The following is a 20,572-nucleotide window of genomic DNA, read 5'->3' as shown; positions in this document are numbered from 1 at the left end:
GCTCAAAGTGGGCGGAGGTGAGAGAAGAGAAGAAAAGGGAGAAAACTCACCGGACTGGCATCGGAGTGTGGGGTGGAGTTACGTCGAAGTGTGGGTGGACATCGAACCTTCAATGGAGTGTGGGGTAGAGCTGCGTCTCTCTGTCATCGATGCATGGGGGTGGAGCTAAGGTGAGCTTGAGGATGAGTTTCGGGGTGTGTGAGGAGTGACCAATCCGGAAATCTATTGAAGGTGAAATGGAAAGGAAAATTCATTTATGGCATAGGAAGCTTATTTTACAGTCAAACTGATTTCTATTTTCAATTTGACTATATTTTCAAGTGGTGCCAAACACACACCCGAGTGTAAAACATTTTCAGATTTTAGTTTACATGCGAAACAAACGCAACTTTAATGATGATTCTCGGACTAATCAATCAAGTGGGTGCCATTATAGCATCTAAGATCTCCGGTGGGTGAGCAAGCGTGAGAGAGTGCGTGGGAGAGGAGTGTTTGATCTGATTTCTTGTTTAATTTTTTGATGAAACTTATTAGAGTAATAGAAAAATTAGAGGTGGATTACGGAGCATAAACGGAATGAACCACGGGTGGGTAAAGTGTCAAAAATGAAACCGTGGGTGGGTAAGTTAAATTCGGGTTAAACCACAAGTGGGTAATCTGTAATTATCCCTTGTATGAAATTATCATAGTTTCATCTAAATGTGTGCCAACCTTATACCAAAATGAAATAAATGATTTTGACCATATCATTAGAATGCAAGATCCCTTTTGTTTGGATTTGATCTAATTGTTATATTTGAATTTATTTATCAAATTCCATTTGTAATTGCCTCTTTATTGGTCATGATCTATCAAGAAACAATGGTTAGGAATCATTCTCTTTGAAGCTTTAAACCAACTGTGGGCATTCTAATACAATTTATCAGGTGGTATCTTGGGGAAAGTTACTACCAAAAGAAAGAGTTTTTGGTAAGCTGCAAGCTTTGTCAGTAAATTTGTGAAACCTTATCCTATGTACTTACTAAAGGTGTGGTGGCTGCACTTGTACTTATTACCAATTCAACATTTAGAATTTGGCACCTCTCTCTCTCTCTCTCTCTCTCCCCAAACCCAAAAGGGTTCAAAGCATGTGAAACCAAACCTTCAAAAGGAATTGTAAGGGAATTTTTTTTCTTTCCAAATGATAAAATAAATAAAATTATTGATCTCTCCACAATATAAGTTAGAGCTCTATGAGACATTCACAAACAATAAAAATTACGAATAATGTCTCCAAATATACACAAAATTCCAAGACTCCACATGGATCAACATCAAATCACCATCCTTCCTAGGATAGGCAACCTCAACGACAGAATCTAGGCCTACCATGCCTAAGGCTAACAAACCTCAAGAGCCCAACCTCCAATGGAATTAGCTATGGCCTCAATAAATTTAGAAAGTTGAGTCACCAACCAATCATAGCATAAATCTCTCAATTAAGATAATGCTTCAATCACCACCAATAAAACAAACTCCATGCCCGAGGTATAGCAAATTTATCTGAAAAACTGTTGGAGAGTGGAATGAGCTAAAGTCCAATAAGTAGTATAATTAATGGGGGTGGGGGAAATGCAAGTTTCATGATAATGAGCATTTTACAAAACATGTTACAATTTGGGAATTTCCATTTAATTTATGCAAAAACAATTTCATTAGCCACAGACAAGAACGATAGGAATAGTTTAGTACCAAGCTTCCAAAAATAACTATGAAATTACATTCCATTCACTGTGAGCCATAAAAATATCCAATACCATTTCAAAACTAGAAAACCTCACCCAAGATGCACCAAGGACCGAGATATCACCCAGACATCATACCGCCACAAACAAGTTAGAGCCCAAATACACTAGCATGATATGTACCTCTTTTGGCATGTGGTCTATTGGCCTTGCCAAGCCTCACCCACACCCTCACGGATTTACCTATCCCTTCCATGGGCAGTAAGGGATAACACGTCATGTAGTACCTCTTTTGCATGAGGTTTCTTGGCCTTGCCTAGCCTCACCCACACACTCAAGGATTACCTCTTCTCCCCATGGGCAGCAGGGAATGACATGTCGCACAGTACCCTTTTTGCATGTGGTCTTTTGGCCCTATAGGCAGTGGCCTCACCGACACACTCAAGGATTTACTCGTGTCATGCAAAGTGTGAATCTCTAACTTGGCTTGTTGTCACCAAGACAGGATAATCACCAACATCATAGCACAAGGGCAAAACCACATCAAAAACTCACAAGTTCAATGTATTCCAAATACATAGTTTACTTTCAAGTAGTTTCATAAGGTATTACAAACAACCAAATGTCCACAATATTCTCAAAAGTATTTCTTGTCAAAAGTGTTTTGCATCAATATTTCCCAAATAATACAAGACAAGATAAATAAGCACCTTTAAGTTTCCAATATACCATAGAGTCCATGAATTCCTTATCATAGGATTAAGTCAAAGATGCTTATATTTTCCATGTCAACAATCCATGCATTTTCCCAAATGCAATACTAAATATGATGCATTTTTATATATAATAATATATAATAGGGTTACAATACAACACTTTTAAGAAAACATAGATCCATATATAATTTCCCAAAATGTGTTTGACCCAAAAACAACATTTATGCAACATGATTATTTTCCAAAAAAAATCCCATTAAAAAGCTACTTACCTCGGGATGCCAACCAATTTTACCTCAACCGGGCACCATGAAATCAACGAATCTCATCACTAGGTCCATCATCAAGTACCTTGGAACCTAGAAACACAAGTATCAAGCCTATTAATAACATGGCCTACTACAAAATTATGCTATCAAATTTGTCTCCATAAGTCGGAAAGGATTTCCTCAAAAATCAAACCTGAGGCCCTAAAGCCTAGCTTGACCATCCCAATACAAGTACCCCTACCCAAATAGGAACCAAACAAGCATACAAGAAACTCATAGGACTATAACATAATCAAAACATTTAATTTTCCTACCACAAACAATGTGCATTTACTAACTTGATGCAAAGTATGTTGCTACCAAACTATGACAAAATTAGCCAAAGTAAAACACTTGTCAAAGAAAACACATATGAACTTATAAGTTAAACCACACAATAAAAGCTTGGAGTAAATTCCTTAAAGTCTTAGCATCCCAATCACACCTTCAGATAACTTCCAACAAGTCAGCCCTTTTTATAATTGGTCCACTTAACGTGATCCAAAAAGCTTGAATTTAAATAGGGAGAAGCCTTTATATGTCTAGTATGTACCACTAAAAATTTGGCTCAAAATAATTTTTCTATAATTTATTAAAAATCATGTAATGCAGCTTACTCAAATCTGTCAGAGACAGATTTACAATTCCAAAATAAAATTACTATAATCTTAATACCATGCCAAAAACTTTCAAACTTGATAAACCTCAAAACTACATGTTTTAGTACATGATAACAACTATGAATGCAACCAAACCTCATATAATAGTCATCACAACACGAGTCAAGAAATTCGATCCTTTAACTCATATAGGCAATTTACCAAACACTTGACATGCAACAAGCACATGCCCACATTCACATATGTCAAAGCCATTCAAATGCAAAGGAAACACTTTGGAATCAACTCATGTAATAACAAAACCCATATAGCTGCTCTAGGAAACCAAACCTCAAATACCCATTAGTAAAATAGACAACTAAAACACCCTATCAAAGCAAACACCCCCAAATAGTTTGAAATTTTTGGATTTAATAAAAACACTTGTTGCCCAAATCCTCATAACCTTCTAATCTTCCAATACTCACCAAACCCATCAAGTATATACCATAAACATCATAAACTAACAAAAGCCAAAGGATTTCATAGAAGAAATTGAGAGAAACCTTAGATTTTTACCTTGGGTCTCTTGTACTTCAAAATCTCATGGAGTTTTGGCTATACTAGGAGAATTAATGGAGACATAATCCTCCCTAACAAGGAGATTTAGACTAGAGAGGGGAAAGAAATGATGCAGGATATGGGTGCTTTAAGGTTCAATCATCATTGGGGAAGAAAAGAATGAATAAGAGATAGGAAGGAGAGAGCAACCGTGAGAATGAAAAGAGAATTGGGGGGGGGGGGTCACGTGTGGTGATAGATGGGGGAGGTTATGGACCACACATAACAAATATCTTGTTAACAATTTTACAAAAATGCCCTCACTAAAAATATACACATATATTTAGAGAAAAACTTGGGGCTCTCTCTCTCTCTCTCTCTCTCTCTCTCTTTATACAATATTATTTGTTTAAGCTAATAAATAATCTTGGCATAAATATTTGTTGTCCCTCTTTTTGAATTCTATTTTCTGTTTGTATATAGCATTGTCAAACATTGTTAGCAAAGTGTTGAGCGTTGTGACTGGATGAGAATGTATTTAAAATTTTCAATGTGGATTATATTTTGAATCAATTATTAAATTTTGATCAATGTGAAAGAGCACATCCAAATTTCTCTTTTCTTTTTGAAAGAAAATACTTAATTCAATGGTTATAAAATGTTGAAAATTATTTCAAGATACACTTTACTGATGGTTGAGTGCTTGCGGATAAAAGTAATAAGCACACATTAATCTACATTTATGTGTATATGTTTCAACAGATTTCAATAATACTTCAAAGTTTAGTAACCGTTGATAAAGGTATAACACTTTTTTCAACGGTTGCATAAGTCGTAGAAATATATGCTCGACATGGTTTTTATTGATGGTTCTCGACAGTCATTTTAACTGTCAAAAATACTTTTTTCTAACAGTTTCTAATACTTTTTTCGACGGTTTCAACTGTTAAAAATAGCCAAATTTTCTTGTAGTGATTAAGTTAGAGTAGAATTTCTATCTTATATAAAAAAAATACCCATATTCCACTTCATATTTTTTTTGGATAGAAACTTCATTTTCATTCTTTAATGACCTATTAATTTCATTATATTATTTTGGATATACACCACTGTAAGTTTCTTTAAGACCTTCTCTCCTCTTCCCATGTGTGTGTGTTAAAAATACTTAGTATTCTAAAAAAAAAAAAAAAAAAATCATTCTATTATGTTTGCTCAAAAAAAAAAAAAAAAAATTCTATTATGTTATTTTATAAATTCTCAAACATAAAGTAAGAGATAATTAATTAGCTTGATAATGAGAAATTTAAATTATATTTGGGTTCTTATTATTAAGGTACAATTTATTTCTATAAGTGTTAGTGTAGAAAAATAAATTATCACATAAACATTTTGGTGCTCTATAACTGGTATTAAGTGTCCGTTTGACAAAGATTATTTTTGTTAATTTATTTTATTATTTAGCTTATTTTTTATATTATTTATGAGTTTTATTGCACTTTTTAGTATTATTCATGAGTTTCAATATACTATTTTAGCTAACTTTTACCTTTATTTATAGTATTTTCAGCAAAATATTTACAATTTTAGTAAAATAAATAGATTTCAAACATACCCTAAGTCAGGGGCAGAGCCACATAATGGCTTGGGGGGTTGTGGCCCCTGCAAAAAAAAAAAAAAAGAAAAAGAAAATTAGAGTAGGTAGAAAAAATAATTGGGCCCCCCCAATATTGGACAACTGGGCCCCCCATACCCATATCTCAACTATTCTCCCAAGCCCCAGCTTTAGTTTTAGGCCTTATGCACTCCAATTAAAACAAAAAGCTGGCCCACTTCATTTAAATACTCAAGGCCACACTAACAACAAAATTTCACTCTCTCTCCATCTCAAAAAACCCACCTACTAGCCCACGGAATCCCTTATTCCCTTTACTTCTTATTCTTTTGTTTTGTTTTCTTTGATACACTTTCACTTGCACTGGTACCGTTGCCTACTAGCCCCCAAAACTCCAGTCCTTTGTCCTTACAGTTCGAAAAAAAAAAAAAAAAAAAACCCTGACCAATTTTTTATTTCTTCATCAGCTTTAGTTTTGGAACTTGGTGACTGCTTGGTGAGTTTTCTTCTCTTTCTTACGCATTAGACATTCATCTCTTTTTAGTGCCTTTTTTTGATTTTCTCAACTATCTACACCTAAATATTCATATGCTCTTTATATTTTCATTAGATTTTTAGAGAAATACATGATTGAAGGCATGGGGAGATTGTTTGTGATGAGTCTTGAAGGGAAGATCTAAAGTTGGAGGCAAAGGTAGTAGGCATTGCCACACGGCCCACACCCATCTTTGCACTTTGTGAAGACAAAGTTTCTAAGGTAAAATTGTTTTGATTTATTACCTATTTTTGATAAGTTAGATATCATGTGGCTGTGGGTGTTGTTAAATTGTTTGGTTTATGTTGTGTACCAATACTTGTGTGTTTAATTTTTATTTTTGTTTGAGAGGTTATTATTAATTAAAGTCATATTAAAAATGGGTTGACTGTTTAAATTATAGTGGAAATTTTATTTTTTCTTTAGTATGAATAACATCCATATAACTAAGTAAAAATTTCTAATTAAAATTTTATTTTTTAAAGTTCTTTTCAGGTTAATTTTTGAGTCATATTCTTAAAGCTAAAAGAATTATGAGCAAACGAAAAACAATTGATGCATTCTTTAAGACAAAAGATGTTAGCAATTCAGAAATTAGGACACCTATGATTGTAGAAACAAATGTTGATATTTCAATGCTTGATGAACATCCCTCCAAATGTTCAAGAATTCAATCTAAAGAGATAGATCGTGATCTAGGATCACGTAAACAAATATGTGAATTCCCTATCAACAAATAAGATGAAATCTAACGAGCTTATTTCAAGGAAGGTCCATATCAACCTAAAAATATAAACTATCCATACAACGATGATACTCATCGTCATTGATTTCAACCTTCATGGTTTGAATCACATAGGAATTGGTTGGAATACTCACCTTCAATGGATTCGATATATTGTCTACATTGCTACTTTTTTAATAAGAAACCAATAGGTTGTACCGGATCAGATGCATTCATTTCAACAGGTTTTAATAATTGGAAAAATGTGAAATATGGAATGAATTGTCCTTTAATTCATCATGTAGGGAAAGATCCAAACTCCCCACATAAAATTGCTATGAAATGTTGCGAGGATTTAAAGAATTATTCACGACATATTAACAAGCTAATTGAGAAACAAACATCAAAAGAATTAAAGAATAATCGGTTGCGGCTCAAAACCTCAATAGAGTATGCTCGATAGCTAGCATTCCAAACTTGTGCTTTTAGAGGTCATGATGAAAGTCTTGATTAAAAAAATAGAGGTAATTTTATTGAATTGATAAAATTCACATCAACTTTTAATGACAAAGTAGCTAGTGTTGTCTTGGAAAATGCTCCACGAAATGCCAAATATATATCACCCACAATTTAAGAGGAGATTTTACATATTCTTGCTACTAATGTGCGAAATGCTATTCGTGAAGAAATTGGGGATGCAAAATTTTGCATTCTTGTTGATGAAGCCTGGGATGAGTAGAAGAGAGAGAAAATGGCCATTATTTTGAGGTTTGTTGATAAAAATGATTTCACTAAATAGCGTTTCTTTCATGTTGTGCATGTAAGAGATACTACTGCATTGACCCCAAAGAAGGAGATATGTGCTATCCTTTCTCGTTATAACCTTCACATTGAAAATATTTGAGGTTAAGGGTATGATGGAGTTAGTAATATGCGTGGTGAATGGAATAGATTACAAGCTCTATTTCTTAAAGAATGTCCATATGCTTATCATGTACATTGCATGGCTCATATGTTGCAATTGGCTTTAGTTACAGCATCTAGAGAAGTAAAAGTTGTTCATCAGTTCTTCGATCATTTGACTAATATTATCAATATTGTCGTTGGTTCTAGTAAGTGTAATGATGAAATTCAATATGTTCAAGGGGAACAAATTGAGAATATGATTGCTTCTAATGAAATTGAGACAGGAAGAGGAGCAAACCAAATTGGTACTTTGCAACGACCTGGAGATACATGTTGGGGATCTCATTTTCAATTTATTTGTAGTTTGATAAAAATGTTTGATGCAACTTGCAAAGTTATCAATACTATCTCTGAGGAAGGGGCTAATTATAAACAACGTGGTGATGCCGAGGGAGCTTATCAGGTATTAACATCATTTGAATTTGTTTTAATTTTGCATATGATGAAATAGATTATGGGAATTACTAATATTCTTTGCCAAACTTTGCAACAACATTCTCAGGATCTTTTAAATGCCATGCATTTAGTTTCAACTACAAAATCACTTATTCAAAAGTTGAGAGATGATGGATGGGAGCCTTTACTTGCTAGTGTTCATCATTTTGTGGACAACCTGAAATTGATATTCCTGATTTAAATGCTCATTACACTAAAGCTCGAGGTAGATACCGTCATCAAGATGAAACTTTAACAACAATAAAACATCATTTAAGAATTGAAATATTTACAGTTGTAATAGATTTTCAATTGCAAGAATTGAATAGTAGATTTTGTGAGCTAACAATAGATCTTCTCACTCTTAGTTTAGCATTAAATTCCAAGGATGCTTTTAGATCATTAAAAATTGGTGATATTTGCAATTTGGCTGAAAATTATTATCCTCAAGATTTCACTGAGTAGGAAATTTGTCTTTTGAAGCATCAATTGCAATATTATGAGCTTGATGTGACAAAACATCCAGATTTTCAGAATATGGGTACAATATCTGAGCTATGTAGGGGATTAGAAATTTCAGGGAAGTCTAAATTCTATCATTTAATTGATAGACTGATTCGTCTTGTGTTGACTCTTCCAGTTTTTATAGTAACTACAGAACGAGCTTTTTCAGCTATGAAACTATTAAAAACAAGACTTCGCAATAGAATGGAGGATGAACTTTTGGCAGATAATATGATAGTTTATATAGAAAAGGAAATTGCTGGGAATTTCACCATGGAAATGATTATGGATGAATTCTATTCCATGAAAAATTGTCGTCAGACATGATTTTGATGTGAAATGTTTTTTGTGTGTGTGGATATTTTTGTATATGTCTATAGTGAACTAGATAGTTTTTGTATGTTCATTAATGTTTAAGATATATGAAAGATATAATGTTTAATGTATGGAAGTGTATGCACAAAAGCATTGGTGTGAGGGAATGTCTCTTGGCAAGAGGGCTGAATTTGGACATTGTTTGTCCTACCTGTCAGGTTAGTTCTGAATCGATTTTACATGCTTTGCGTGACTGCCCCTTGGTCAGAAATATTTGGCAGCAACTTGGTGTATCGCCAGCTGATCCATCCTTTTTTACAGAGAGCTTAGAAGATTGGCTCACCTCCAATTGTAAGGCTGATTCCAAGTCTAATGAAGGGCAGCCCCAATGGCATCAAGTGTTCCTATTTGCTATTTGGTTGATCTAGAAAAATAGAAATCAATTTGTCTTCAAAGGAAGATCTCAATGTCCTAATCTTGCTAAAGAAATAAAGGCTTGAGCATTGGAATATATGCATTGTGCGTGTAGCTTTACAGCTACCAAATAATGGGTTTTGAGAAGTATCCGGTGGGAGAAGCCTGATACTGGATGGATGAAGCTTAATACAGACGGAGCATCAAGTGGAAGTCTTGGGTTGGTTGGAGGAAGAGGTGTAATTAGAGATGAGGAAGGGAATTGGGTCATTGGCTACGCTAGGAGGATTAGGTTAGCAAACAGTTTTATTGCTGAGCTGTAGGCTCTTTGGGATGGCCTCTTCTTATGCTTACAAGCTCACATCCAAGCTGTAATCATTGAAATGGATGCCAAAGCCATTGTAGATGCATTCTCTCATCAAAAAAACTCTAATTCTATTATTTCCTCCCTCATGGATGATTGCAGGCAGTTGGCTTCTCAGATTCCTTAGTCAAGATTTAGACATGTCTATAGAGAAGTCAATAGATGCGCATACTATATGACTAATGATAGGCCACAAACTGAATGACCTCTTGTGATAGAATTTAATTAATTAATTAGTCAAGTTATTAATTAATCAATTTATCATGCAAACACGTGGTAGCAGAAACAAATCACCAATAAACTAATAATGCAGCGGAAAATAAATAACACGGTGATTTGTTTACGAATAGGGAAAACCTAACGGCAAAAACCCCACCGGGTGATTTTTAGGTCACCACTTTCGAAACTCCACCATTATCACAACAAACAGTTACAAGTAAAGGAATCCCGAGTACCTTACCAACCTACAGTTGAACCCTTATCTCAATACCTAATTGGACTTGTTCTATAGTAACAGTTCCCCCTTTTGATGCACGGCTCCCAAGTACGTGACTAACCAATTTGATGTGTGGATCTTAGTACGCGGCTTACTCCTTTGCACGAATCTAAGTACGTGACTAACTCCACAACAACCCTTTGATTGTTGTAGTTGATTTGCAGTAGCTTCACATAGAAACATCAATAAGATCTTCAATGTTGGTGTAAGAGACTTTGCTTGGTTATAGAACCCAAAGGCGTACAAGAAACGCAGCAAAAACTCTTTTTTCTGTAGAAGGAGGCTAGGGTTTCAAAAAGAAAACCTTATGAAGCTCTCTAGGGTTAGGTTTTTCTTTTTTCACCTCCTTTAAATAGGAGTTTAATGGGCTCTCCTATTCCAACTAGGTTTACGCAAACTTTGGGCTTTCCTAGTCCTATAAGGATTATACAAACCCATAAACAAATAGCCTTTTAGAATAAAACATTTTTAGCTATAAACTGAAAACCCATAAGCTCGATCGATCGAGGAATCTGTCGAGCTTTAATGAATCTGTCGAGCTTTAATGAATCTCGACAGATCGAGCTTCTATCGAGCAGGTATCGAGACCTGCAGATTTAACTTTTCTTGAACAGTTCTTGAGTAGTCTTTATGTCTTCAATTTAACCACTTGTAATGATCATCTTGAACCTACTTAGATTTACCTGAATATAAGTAAAGTGCGTTTTGTCAAAGGATATGCCAATTACATAAAAATATGTCCCCAACAACTAAATTAGGAACTTCTATGGGTGTTGATTTTACTATGTTCTCTAGTCCACCTGTGGACGTTATTCCTTTCTTTGAGGCTGATAGTCATGGTCTGTTTGTGAACAGGCTGTGCCCTGAAGCTTTGCTTCCTGTTTAGTTTTTTGTCTTTCCCTTGTTTACCAAAAAAAAAAAAAAGATATATCAAAATTGAAATATCATATTTAATAGACTTATAATTTATGTTTTTTCATATCAATACTTTGAATCAGCTCCATGTAAAAAATTTTGACTACGCCCCTGCCTAAGTAGTAATATTTTACATTTCCGTTAGTCTTTGAGATGAATTTCTTGAAACTGTTATTTATCACGAGTAGTAGATAATTGGCATACTGGTTATGGGCTTTGAACAGTAATGTTCTGGAATGTTCGCGGACTTTGAACATTGTGACTGACAGACTACTATCGTAATCATGACGTAATTCGTAAGTGCACTTTGACACTTCTTTCAAGCTTTCACATCAGATTTTCTTCGAATTTGAAACAAAATAATAGTCCTGGTGCCGGCAGGTAAAGACAACAAAGATGGAAAGAGTGTTTTGGTTACCAATAAATAAATAATAAATTCAATCATCTGATGTACTGTCCTCGCGTGGTCCTTTCCAAACTTCACGAAATAATTCGGCTTTGTATTTGTATGGTATATATGTTTTAAGGGTTTAAAATGTTTCACTTTCGTAAGGTAATTTTATTTTTAGTTATCAAAATCTTATCCATTCAGTTAAAAATGAGTGAATTGGATTTATCTTATCATTAATATTTAAATAAATATATTAAGTATCATCATTTTTTGAATATATATAACATTAAAGTATTCCAAAATGAAATTGAAGGACAAGGCACGTTACCTCGATTTTGAGAAGATTGATATCAAAATATTTTATTCCATTACACATTCCGAAAGGGAATTGAAAAAATTGAGTAAAACAAATTATGATAGGAAAAAGCAATGAAAAGAAAATTCAACATTTAGACAGACATCTAATTTAGTCAAAGTTGGCGTCTTATTATCTCATGCTCCGATGTTGAATTTTCAAAATCTCTGGGAAGACACACATATATAAGTACTAGTAGCCTCAGCCTGTTCATCAAAACGAAAAAAAAACCAAGTGCACAAAACCGCACCTAAATCTTAAATGGCGAAGCAGGAGGTGAAACTTTTGTCATTTTGGCCTAGCCCATTTGCCTGGAGGGTTGAATGGGCTCTAAAGCTGAAGGGTGTTGATTATGAGTACATTGAAGAAGATGTCTTCAACAAGAGCTCTCTTCTTTTGGAGCTGAACCCAGTTCATAAAATGGTTCCAGTCTTGATTCATGACGGGAAAGTCATCCTTGAATCATTCATCATTCTTGAATACATCGATGAGACCTGGAAACAAAATCCACTGCTGCCTCAACATCCTTATGAAATAGCCCAAGCACGATTTTGGGCTAAATTCGCAGAAGAGAAGGTAATTCCTGTGGGCTTTATATATAGCTTATTTGAGAAATTGTGCGCTCTTTAATTTTCTTTCTAATATTACGATATTTAACTATACCAGTCTCTTTTTTTTTTTTTTTGGTTTTAATTTAAAAGTGGATTTGATTCATTGTTGACGTTTTGCAGATCAAAAACAAAATTGGAAATTGAATGAGATTTGAGAGTAGTGTTTTAACCTTTTAAGTTTCAACCAGAACAGAAAATGACAAACAATTAATGGACAAACCCCTTTTTTTTTTACCATGGCTACATTGGACAAACCCAATTATCATCACACATGGATAGAGTATGGGAAATTAAAAGTATGTCTAAAAATACTCAATCGATTTCATCTTTTCTAAAAATACACTTTTATGAGCATTCTTCTTTACTAAGAGAGATTATCATGTTCCCAAATTAGTGCATAGGAAACGCAAAATTTTATGGATATCACACTTCACACACATATGCTGATGCGTAACAACTCACTCATCCTTTCATCACATAATTTTAATCATCCAAAATTTTCTGTTTCTTGGGACAGCTTATGGAAGCGGCATGGACTGCTATGTGGTCCCTAGGAGAGAAAAAGGAGAATTCACGAAAATTAGCCATAGAGGCTGTGGAAAAGATAGAGGAAGTGATAAAAGGGAAAAAGTTTTTTGGAGGGGAAAGCATTGGGTATTTGGACATTGCACTGGGATGGATCGCTTACTGGCTGCCTATTATGGAGGAAGTTGGGTCCACGCAGATTGTGGATCCTGCAAAATTTCCTGCCATCATTGCATGGATGAAGAATTTTCTGAATCACGGACTGATCAAACACAATTTACCACCTAGGGACAGAATGCTTGTTTATTTTCATGAGCTTTGGCGTAGCAAAACCTTGTCGGCTGTCCAGCAGGGGTGATTTTCATTTACAGTTTAGTTCTACGTGTTGGGTATGTTTGCAAGTAATGCATTTTAGTTTGGTCATGTGAGAATTTTTCTAATTATGCTCTTTGAGACACAGAAATTATGTAGAAAGCTTGTTCAGTTCTTTATGAATTTTGTCTAATATTTGAAGGGATCTAGCTAGCTAGAAGACTTCAAATAAATACGTGTTGTACTGTTGATTGTGTAAGCCCTGTCAAATGAAATAAATTTGCATTATATGCTTCATTCTTGGCTTGATTTTTTAGCTAAAACCAGCAAACTCATGTTAACTCAAAGCACAATACAGAAACAAAAAACCTTTTTTCTAAATCATTATGACAACTCGAGGGGCCATTAACATCAATATAACCTTCCAAAGCACAACACTCATGAAAAAAAAAGAAACAAATCGGTGCCACATCATTTCTAATTGGGTGATGATTCTGATGGATGATAGTACTGCTAGTGCTATACACACATGGTTGTTTTTTTCTCAGCCAAATGTAAGTAGAGGGGATTGAATCAAGAACAAACTTCTATCTTTTATCTCAAAAAAAGAAAGCTAACCTAATAGAGATTATAGAGGCGACATGCCAATGGCCCACATGAGCCATGTTATGAAGCATAAAGGGTAGACAAGATTTTAGGCCCATTTGGTGTGTTCTGTCCCTAGGCCATGAGTTTCATTTTTTTTTTTTTGGAGGTGGGTGGAGTGCGAATGACAGAGGCGGCTGTAAGATTTTTTTTTTTTTTTAGGGTAGTCACTGTTGGGGCCTTTTTTTCTTCACCAACATGATATTTGGAAAGTCAAGATTGGGACTTGACTTTGGGCTTGGAATATAGCCCAAAGGTTATTGGTGAATGTGAAAAGCTCATTTTGCTCAAGGTTTAAGTTGCATTCAACAAAGATTATAATAAAGCCTGAAAAAATACCCATCGCAAAGAAAAGCTAGCACAAAGGATGGCTCACCACAATAAGTGCTTAAATAATAATCTAACGGAAAACAAGAATAAGTGCTTAAATAAACGTCTAGTGGTAAATAGGAAAAACATCTAGTGGTAGACGCTTGAAAAATTGATAAATGTATTTGCATAAAAAAATTATGCATTCCTCCATAGTCGGTTAATATAAAAGTAGACCCATTATAACAAGTACATAAGAGGAAAAATGGTCCAACAGTGAATATAATAGACCTTCAGTGGTAACGTCTGATAAGCTAATAAATGTGTTTACATGATAAAAATCATATATTTCCTCCTTATTATTAAGTCAACATGAGGGAAAACTTTCATAGTATTTAAGACATTATGGCCTTCATTACAATAACAATAAACAAGGATTAAAAGCTTCATAATTACAAGTAAAAGAGAAAAAATTAGGATGGAATGAAGGAAGAGAAAGACCCCAGCTTAGTGTAGCAAATATTAACCAAGGTTCTTATACCCATGATAGAATATATGGAAGGATGTTTGGTAAATGATGGAAACTACTCTTATATGAGTGGGTGAGCATATATATGGTGATGTGGGAATAAAATGGTAAAGGTGCTTGGCTATTTTTGGTCAAGGTGGAGAGAGACTGATTGTAGCTAATCATGAGACCTTTATGGTATTGGGTTTTGTTATAAAAGAGAAGGAATATTTGTGAGTTGATGGGTATGGGCATTTATGAACTAAAAAGGAACTTATTTCTAAATTAAGGGTTGAAAATAACAAGATTGATGGAGACTTTGAGAGGATTTCGTCCCCCTTGGTGAGTAGATGATGCTTGTTAGAACATATGTGATTCATTGTTAGGAACATATGTCACTATTTTATGTAATTGGCTAATCTTTTGACAAAACACACTTTATTTGTAATTGGGTAGATCTATGATGTGTTTAATGCTTCAAGAAATAAGGTTTCAAGTTCAAGTGTTAAAGCCATGCAAATCTGTCCAAGAATCAAGTGTGAAAGTGTTGCTCATTAAAGCTTGACAGCTAGCATCAATCGAGGCTTAGAGAGTTGTTTGAATCTCGTGGCTCGACAGTTGTTCGACAGATAAGTATCTGTCGAGGTTTATGAAACTTAGTTTTTCAGGACTGTTTTTCATCCTATCCGTGAGTATGTGTTTGAGCTTTCTTTTCTCACAACCCTAAACATATATAAGGATTATTTTAAGGGCCGTAAAAGGTTACACATAATTGCATAAGAGCAAATTTCACTAGAGTGAAGAAGTATGACCGGAAATAGAATTTGCCCTAGTTCATCTTTCTTGTGAAGAAGTTGTTGTGTTTGTACACCGTAGGGTTTTGTGACCAAATAACTTCATGATCTTCATTGTGTGATGAACTGAAGAACTTTGTAGCCAACAACCTTCTCTAGTTGGTGATTGAAGTTGCGTACTAGAATCCGCGCAATTGTTTAGTCACGTACTGTTAGTCGTGCATTGAAAGAAGAGATTATCACTACAGAACAAGTCCAATTGGGTATTGGGGTAAGGGTTCAACTGTAGGTTGGTATAAGGTATTGGGATTCTTTTACTTGTAACCGCTTGTTTTGATAATAGTGGATTTTCGGGAGTGGTGACATTAAAATCACCTGGTGGGGGTTTTTGCCGTGTAGGTTTTCCCCATTCGTAAACAAATCACCATGTCAATTTAATTTCCGTTGCATACTTAGTTTAATTGGTGATTTGTTTGTGCTACCACATACATTGCATGTTGATTTGATTAATTAATAAACTTGGCTAATTAATCAATTAATTTATCACAGAGGGTTAATACGTTTTTCGCCTATCAATGCTTTCCTTTTATAGTGAAGTTTAGGGAGCAATTAGCAAAAGTAAAAAACGTTGGGTCTGATTAGCATGAGAATTTTCAGAATATCCATCATGAGATTTGGCCAAAAGAACTTTTTGAGTGCTTGTCTCCTTTGGGTAATGTCAGATGGAGTTGAAATTTAGAGTATCTAACCTAGGATTTGGCCAAAAATGATGTGATTTGCTTTTGGGCTGCCTTGCTTCTTTAGGCAATATCACACATGGGTCAATATTTGGGTAATCTTGCATTAAATGTTAAGCTGCTTTAAGTGTACTGGTTGGGATGAGATTCAAGGATGCACCAGTATCAACTAATGCCCTCTGTATGTGGACATTGTTGATTTGAGTAGCAACATATAAGGGTCTACTATAATCAGGGTGCTGCATTTCCATGTCTTCGTCAGTAAAGGTGATGACAGTAGTAGTCTCTACTAAAGCTCTACTGGCATGAGCTTCAGCGGTAAGGCAGTATGTACCGGAGTCAGAGGCAATGAATACTAGTGTTTCAGTTGCTACCTTCCTTGCTTCTTCATTGAATCCAAGCTGGTTGAATAGGGCACGAAAGGCTAGGCTCCTTTGAAGTGCTGAGATGGCTGCGAGTGGTAGTTCCCCGCTGTTACTCATATCATCCTCGATATTCCCTGCATATGCCTTGTTCGTGAACAATATTTATGACATGTACATAATGTTGTGTGAATCTTAGTTTCTATGCTATTTTTCGTTCAAATGAGTTCACAAGAAGGCTGAAAAGCCCAAGACGAGAAAATTTTCTGGATGCGGAGATGTAATGTTAATAAGCTTTCCTAAGGGCAAAGCAAGGCATACTCGTCCAAGTAAAGGACGAGGTAAAGCCTTGGCTTCCCTGAGCAAAACACAGCAAGTTTAGAGGATGTTCGTCAGTATAACGGATGAGGTAAAGCGTAATGCATGTCCAACCCATGGACGAGGAAATGCATAAGCAAGTGTTTAACTTATTGATTAAGATGCCTACTAAAACAATTCAATCTATGGATGAGTGAAAAGTTGTGTCTTATCTTCATTAAAGGCGAAAACCAGCTAAGTTTAAGAACGAATAATGTTGATAATCACCATTTTACAAAGACGAGATATACTAGCGAAATTCAAAGTATGACAAGAAAATGTATATGTATATACTTAAACAAGAAGGAATTACTTCTACGGATGAGTAAAAATTTGAAACAATATAACATTAAAAAGAACTCTCGTCCATACAATAATAGAAAAGAAAATCAAGCAATTGTTTAAGGGCGGACAACCAATGTCTAAACACCCTTACGAAAGTAAAGCCAACTGTTGATAGCTCGTCCTAAAACTATGGATGAGCTTAGTGTACTTGGGTTACATTAAAAGGTCCCAAGACCAAGGACCAAACAAAACTCAAGAAAAATACATAACCAAAATATTAAAATCTCGTCTTCAGGTAGGAGGGGCGTTGGTGTTTTGGTCGTCCTGATGTGGTTGAGTAGTAGCGTCGTCCTCTATATTGACATCTTTTGAACTTGTCTGGAGGAGGGAGTTTGTAGGAGCACCATTAAGATTGAGTTTGATAGAACTGAAGTCAATGTCAGGGAAGTTCTCCACGGTGTCCATCCTGAAGTTCTCAAACCCAACTGCATAGTTGGTATCCAGTAAGTCCGTGAATTGCTTGGACACCTTAAACTCCGCAACTGCGTCTTCCTTAGCTTTCTTAAGAAGAGCACTCAGCTCGTCATTCCTCTTCTGAAAGTGGTCAAGACGAGTGTCCTTCTCTATGACATCAGTCTTTTGCTCTTCAATTTGATTCCGCATCTCCTTTGCCTTTTCCTTACCATTAGCAGCTATCTCAGCCCACCGTTTACTCTCGTTTTTCACCTCCTTGATCCTCCTCTCCAGCAAGACCCTTATCTTGTCCAAATCAGTTGCTTGCCTGAACGCGGCGATGAACTTGGACATTGCCTGAGTCAAAGTTTTGTTAGAGCAAAAATACATGTCTACCTTGCTAACAAGACAAGACTTAAAAAACAAAAATAAAAGGGAAAAGAAAAAGCTTGCATACCTTGAAAAGGTTATGGACGCCAGAATGCTCAAAGTCCTTCAAAGACATGTTATAGCAAGCTGTCACTTTTGCATCTATCATAGTTGTCCCAAACATTTCCCAAGCTAGATCCTCATTCCCAATAAGGTTTTGAGGTACCTGTTGGGAAGGCTGAGACAAGGAAGGCGCCTTGGTTGTGGACGAGACCTATGTAGGAGGATCCTTAAGCTCTAGATCATCAAGGATCTGAACATCCTCAGGCTCATGGATAGAGATGGACGGAGTGGACTGGATGTTCTTAGACTTGGATGACCTATGCTTAGCCTTTTTCTCCCTGCGCCTGGGAGGTTCCCTAAATCAACCCCTAATGACAAGCTCTTTCTTTTGTCACCTGTTAATGGATGAGGTTGAGGCGGTACCTCCTACCCAGTTGCCTCGCCCATCACTTTCTTACCCTTGTTCTCCTTCATTGTAGCCATTCCTAAAAAGAAAGACGTCAAAAAAAAAAAAAAAAAAAAAAGAAGAAGAGAAAAAACGAAAAAGAGAGAGAAAGGGATGACAAGAAAACTTACGTCTACGAATGGTGAGCTCGTGTGCGATGGCTTTAGCAGATGGTTTAGGACCTAAGCCCCAGATGGCAAGACGTTGGGGACTTACCAGAGAATGAAAAGTCCTGTCAGTGTATAGACGAGCCTTCTAGATTCACTCAATGTAAAACCTGCTTAAATGAGGTCGTCTAGCACTTATAAAAAAAGAGGGGGAGAGAAAAGGAAAATTATTAGATAACTACCTACAAGAATAAATATAATAAATAACAAAGTTACAGCTATAAGCATACCTTCAGGACGAAGGTTCCCTAACTCTCTTGTGTAGGGAGGAAATGGGTCTTGGTCAACCTCAATGGGACGTCCAGCCCAGAAACCTAAGGCGAAGAAGAACTCCGTCTTCCAATTCCTATCTGAGGTAACTAAGGACTTAATTAATCTATAATCTTTCCCTCTGGTTATAAATTGATGGAAGCCAAGGGATTGACTAATTTTGGAGGGCTTATAACAGTAGAGGAACTCGTCCACAGTAAGAGGACGGTCCCCCTCAAACACCTCCCTCCACAAAACTTGCATAGAGACGATTAATCTCCATGCATTTTGATTGAATTGACAGATACCTAAACCTAACTTAGTAAGTAGTTCTCTAGCAAAAGCATTTAAAGGTAGCCTAAGTCCACCTAAAAGATTGGCTTTATAGATACCTATCCCAAAATGTGGTTGACAGCACCACTCCCCACGAACCGCTAACCTAGGTTTAAGGTTGTCCGGGATTTGGTACCATTTCTTAAGTAAATCCAATCTCCTATCATCCGTCTTGGAAGCTACTCCTATGGCACAGCTATACACTACCTCAACCTCATCCTGAACTATGGATGAGGGCTCATTCGTACCAGCCTTGGATTCAGACTCGATCCTCGTCCTAAGTTCTTCCTGAAGAACCTCTAAAGAAACCCCAGGAACACTAGACGTGTACTCATCCGTGGTGTTTCCTCCACTACTACTATTGCCGTTACTACTATCACTAGAGCCACTAAAACTACTAGGATCATGATATTCGTCTATGGCCTTATCCATGCTATTTCTAGACAAGGAAAGAACGGTCTCAGACATTTTTAAGAAAACTTAAAATATGAGGACGAGAATGAAAAAGTATCTGAATCTAGACGAGGGAACTAAGGACAAGAGGACACTTCTAGACAAGGTGCTAAGACGAGGAAGCTCAAGGAAGGAAATTTCAGAAATGTGAAGGGTATCGGAGGAATTCTACTATTTATAGGTTGTAAGCTTAGGTATCTGAAACGACGCAACCAATCAAAAAGTGACATGTGGCATGCTTCTCGATAAAATAACTCGATGTGGCTGGCTACCAATGAAATTGTGACACATGGCATACCTAATTGCTGGCATTAAATACGCATTAAGAACAACATTAAACATATCCTAGAGACGACCCATGGACAAGGGGGCAATTGGTGATGTCTAAAAATGAGCCAACTCCATACTCGTCCAGAGAAGGAATAGCAGAAGACGAGATACTTGTCCTTGACACTCTCATCCATAGAGGTTTTTAGACGAGTTCATCACGCCAACTCTATAGCTTTTGGATGACCTTCCGTCCATTACTTATGATGAGCTCAACAACGGTTATAGAAAAAAGGAGCATAAAATATAACCTCCATGACAGTTATGGAGGTGTACTCTAAACTTTCTGGACTCTGTAAAGGTGGGGGAAGTTATTAAATAGATAACCGTTTTC

General features: G+C 35.9%; 1 protein-coding gene and 1 long non-coding RNA gene across 2 annotated transcripts; one reads left to right on the top strand and one right to left on the bottom strand.

The window, feature by feature from the left end:
- Nucleotides 1-1,240: 1,240 nt before the first annotated feature.
- LOC126688632 (uncharacterized) lies at nt 1,241-4,141 on the bottom strand. Its single transcript, XR_007644322.1, has 3 exons — nt 3,927-4,141; nt 2,713-2,799; nt 1,241-1,550 (listed from the first exon to the last, which is right to left on the bottom strand). It is a non-coding gene; the product is annotated as an uncharacterized LOC126688632 (long non-coding RNA).
- Nucleotides 4,142-12,104: 7,963 nt separating this feature from the next.
- On the top strand, nt 12,105-13,679 carry LOC126688631 (glutathione transferase GST 23-like). Its single transcript, XM_050383395.1, has 2 exons — nt 12,105-12,510; nt 13,063-13,679. Exons 1-2 carry the CDS (start codon nt 12,196-12,198, stop codon nt 13,426-13,428), a joined length of 681 nt encoding a protein of 226 aa, XP_050239352.1. The 5' UTR covers nt 12,105-12,195; the 3' UTR covers nt 13,429-13,679.
- The last annotated feature ends 6,893 nt before the right edge of the window (nt 13,680-20,572 follow it).

This window comes from Quercus robur, chromosome 6 (genome assembly GCF_932294415.1).
Source record: "Quercus robur chromosome 6, dhQueRobu3.1, whole genome shotgun sequence".
In the NCBI taxonomy this organism is placed as follows: domain Eukaryota; kingdom Viridiplantae; phylum Streptophyta; class Magnoliopsida; order Fagales; family Fagaceae; genus Quercus; species Quercus robur.
This window is presented reverse-complemented; position numbering and strand designations above follow the sequence as displayed.